Here is a 4,224-nt window from a genome sequence, read left to right on the forward strand (position 1 = left end):
TAGGTGTAGTCAGGTGACCCTGGGCTGTATCGAGGTGGTACCTGGGTGCCCCCCAGGTGTGCCCAGGTGACCCAGGTGTGCCCGCAGGTACTTCAGGTGGAACAGTAGACCCATAGGTGACCCCTAGATGACCCCTAGGTGTGCCCAGGTGTACTCAGGTGTGCCCGCAGGTACTTCAGGTGGAACAGTAGACCCATAGGTGACCCTTAGATGTAGTCAGGTGACCCTGGGCTGTGCCCAGGTGTGCCCAGGTGACCCAGGTGTGCCCGCAGGTACTTCCGGAACCTGTGCTCGGACGACACGCCCATGGTGCCCATAGGTGACCCCTAGATGACCCTTAGGTGTATTTAGCTGTACCCAGGTGACCCTGGGCTGTACCCAGGTGTGCCCAGGTGTGCCCAGGTGACCCAGGTGTGCCCGCAGGTACTTCCGGAACCTGTGCTCGGACGACACGCCCATGGTGCGGCGCGCGGCCGCCTCCAAGCTGGGCGAGTTCGCCAAGGTGCTGGAGCTGGAGCACGTCAAGAGCGAGATCATCCCCATGTTCTCCAACCTGGCCTCCGACGAGCAGGTACGGCGCACCTGGGGGCACCTGGGGGCACCTGGGGGGCACCTGGGCACACCTGGGGGGTGTCTGAGGGGGTTTAGGCACACCTGGGGGCACCTGGGGGGTGTCTGGGTAGGTTTGGGCACACCTGGGGGGTGTCTGAGGGGGGCTGGGCACACCTGGGGGGCGTCTGAGGGGGGCTGGGCACACCTGGGGGGCGTCTGAGGGGGGCTGGGCACACCTGGGGGCACCTGGTGCACCTGGGGGTCACCTGAGCACACCTGGTCTCACCTGGTCTCACCTGTGCACACCTGGGCAGGACTCGGTGCGGCTGCTGGCGGGGGAAACATGAATTGTTCTGGGGGTTTACCTGGGGCATTACCTGGGGGTCACTTTGGGGTTACCTGAGGCTCACCTGGTCTCACCTGGTGTCACCTGTGCACACCTGGGCAGGACTCGGTGCGGCTGCTGGTGGTGGAAACATGAATTGTTCTGGGGGTTTACCTGGGGCATTACCTGGGGGTCACTTTGGGGTTACCTGAGGCTCACCTGGTCTCACCTGGTGTCACCTGTGCACACCTGGGCAGGACTCGGTGCGGCTGCTGGTGGTGGAAACATGAATTGTTCTGGGGGTTTACCTGGGGCATTACCTGGGGGTCACTTTGGGGTTACCTGAGGCTCACCTGGTCTCACCTGGTGTCACCTGTGCACACCTGGGCAGGACTCGGTGCGGCTGCTGGTGGTGGAAACATGAATTGTTCTGGGGGATTACCTGGGGGTTACCTGTCCTTCATTTGGGGGTTACCTGTCCTTCATTTGGGGGTTATTTTGGTGTTTTTCAACCCAACTTTGACGTTCTTCAACCCAACTTTGACGTTCTTCAAACCAATTTTTGTTTTTCAACCCAATTTTGGTGTCCCCAACCCAACTTTGATGTCCCCAACCCAACTTTGGTGTCCCCAACCCAATTTTGGTGTTTTTCAACCCAACTTTGACGTTCTTCAACCCAACTTTGACGTTCTTCAAACCAATTTTTGTTTTTCAACCCAATTTTGGTGTCCCCAACCCAACTTTGATGTCCCCAACCCAACTTTGGTGTCCCCAACCCAATTTTGGTGTTTTTCAACCCAACTTTGACGTTCTTCAACCCAACTTTGACGTTCTTCAAACCAATTTTTGTTTTTCAACCCAATTTTGGTGTCCCCAACCCAACTTTGATGTCCCCAACCCAATTTTGGTGTTCTTCAACCCAAAATTGGTGTCCTCAACCCAAATTTGATGTCATTTAACCCAACCTTGCTGTCCCCAACCCAACTTTGGTGTTTTTCAACCCAACTTTGACGTTCTTGATCCCAACTTTGACGTTCTTCAACCCAATTTTTGTTTTTCAACCCAATTTTGGTGTCCCCAACCCAAATTTGATGTTCTTCAACCCAAATGTGATGTCCCCAACCCAAATATGATGTAATTCAACCCAACCTTGGTGTCCCCAACCCCACTTTGGTGTTCTTCAGCCCAATTTTGGTGTTCTTCAACCCAAAATTGGTGTCCCCAACCCAATTTTGGTGTTTTTCAACCCAACTTTGATGTCCCCAACCTAACTTTGACGTTCTTGAACCCAACTTTGGTGTTCTTCAACCCAGTTTTGGTGTTTTTCAACCCAAAATTGGTGTCTCCAACCCAAATTTGATGTCATTTAACCCAACTTTGGTGTCCCCAACCCAATTTTCATCTTCTTCCACCCAAATTTGGTGTTCCTAACTCAATTTCGATGTTCTTCAACCTAGTTTTGGTGTCCCCAACCCAATTTTGGTGCTTTTCACCCCAATTTTGGTGTCCCCAACCCAACCTTGGTGTCCCCAACCCAATTTTGGTGTTTTTCACCCCAATTTTGGTGTTTTTCACCCCAAATTTGGAGTTTCTCAGCCCAAATTTGGAGTTTCTCACCCCAACTTTGGTGTCCCCAGAGTTCTGTGAGAACCTGTCGCCCGACTGCCGCGAGGCCGTGATCATGGGCCAGATCCTGCCCTGCATCAAGGTGAGCACCTGGGCACACCTGGGCACACCTGGGCACCCAAAAACACCTGGGCACACCTGGGGCACCCAAAAACACACCTGGGCACACCTGGGATACACCTGGGGCACCCAAAAACACCTGGGCACACCTGGGGGCACCTGGGGCACCCAAAAACACACCTGGGGCACACCTGGGCACACCTGGGGATACACCTGGGCACACCTGGGCACACCTGGGCACACCCAAAACCACACCTGGGGACTGCTGGGGGCACCTGGGATACACCTGGGCACACCTGGGCACACCTGGGGCACCCAAAAACACCTGGGGATACACCTGGGGCACACCCAAAAACACACCTGGGGACTGCGGGGGGAACCTGGGCACACCTGGGGGGCACCTGGGGATACCTGGATACACACCTGGGCACACCTGGGGATACCTGGGGGCACCTGGGCACACACCTGGGGCACCTGGGGACTGCTGGGCACACACCTGGGGGCACCTGGGCACACACCTGAGGGCACCTGGGGGTACCTGGGATACACCTGGGCACACGTTGTGGCCACACCTGGCATGGTGGGACACACCTGGGGGCACCTGGGCACACCTGGGGACTGCTGGGGGTACCTGGGATACCCCTGGGCACACCTGAGGGCACCTGGGCTGACCTGGGGGGCACCTGGGCACACCTGACATACACCTAGGGGCACCTGGGCACACCTGAGGATACCTGGGCACACCTGGGGATACCTGGAACACACCTGGGATACACCTGGGGATACCTGAGCACACCTGGGCACACCTGGGCATGCACCTCGGGGCACCTGGGACACACCTGGGGGCACCTGGGCACACACCTGGGCACACCTTGGGGCACTGTGACACTCCGGGCACACACCTGGGCACACCTGGGCACACCCAAAACCACACCTGGGGACTGCTGGGGGCACCTGGGATACACCTGGGCACACCTGGGCTTCTATTGTTTTATACTGGTCCCAACTGGTCCGTACTGGTCCATACTGGTCCGTACTGGTTTATACTGGTTTATGTTGGTCTGTACTGGTCCGTACTGGTCCCAACTGGTCCGCACTGGTCTCCCGCAGTGTACGCCATCCGCGAGGCCGCCACCAGCAACCTGCGCAAGCTGGTGGAGCGCGTACTGGTTTATACTGGTCCGCACTGGTCCGTACTGGTCCGTACTGGTCCGTACTGGTCCCAACTGGTCCGCACTGGTCTCCCGCAGTGTACGCCATCCGCGAGGCCGCCACCAGCAACCTGCGCAAGCTGGTGGAGCGCTTCGGGCACACCTGGGCACAGGGCACCATCGTGCCCAAGGTGCTGGCCATGGCCGCCGACCCCAACTACCTGCACCGCCGGGTCACCTGTGCCACCTCTGGGGTGTGTGTGGGTCACCTGTGTTACCTGAGCACACCTGGGGGCTCACCTGGGCACACCTGAGAGGGGTAAAACCACACCTGGGAGGGACAGGAACACCCCTGGGCACACCTGGGGGGGACAGGAACACGCCTGGGCACCCCTGGGCACACACCTGGGCACCTGGGCCCATCGTGCCCAAGGTGCTGGCCATGGCCGCCGACCCCAACTACCTGCACCGCATGACCACGCTCTTCTGCATCAACGTGGGTACCTGGGG

The 4,224-nt window shown here is 58.0% G+C and overlaps 1 protein-coding gene across 1 annotated transcript in view; it reads left to right on the forward strand.

The window, feature by feature from the left end:
• Positions 1-403: 403 nt before the first annotated feature.
• LOC120512804 (serine/threonine-protein phosphatase 2A 65 kDa regulatory subunit A alpha isoform-like) overlaps positions 404-4,224 on the forward strand; it is a 9,884-nt gene continuing 6,063 nt past the window's right edge. Inside the window, exons 1-5 of the mRNA XM_039731544.1 lie at positions 404-571; positions 867-894; positions 2,515-2,585; positions 3,756-3,905; positions 4,148-4,210. Of these exons, the coding sequence (XP_039587478.1) occupies positions 458-571; positions 867-894; positions 2,515-2,585; positions 3,756-3,905; positions 4,148-4,210 (426 nt within the window). The 5' untranslated portion in view covers positions 404-457. The remainder of the gene's footprint in view (positions 572-866; positions 895-2,514; positions 2,586-3,755; positions 3,906-4,147; positions 4,211-4,224) is intronic.

This window comes from Passer montanus, unplaced genomic scaffold (genome assembly GCF_014805655.1).
Source record: "Passer montanus isolate IOZ18808 unplaced genomic scaffold, ASM1480565v1 scaffold781, whole genome shotgun sequence".
Lineage (NCBI taxonomy): Eukaryota > Metazoa > Chordata > Aves > Passeriformes > Passeridae > Passer > Passer montanus.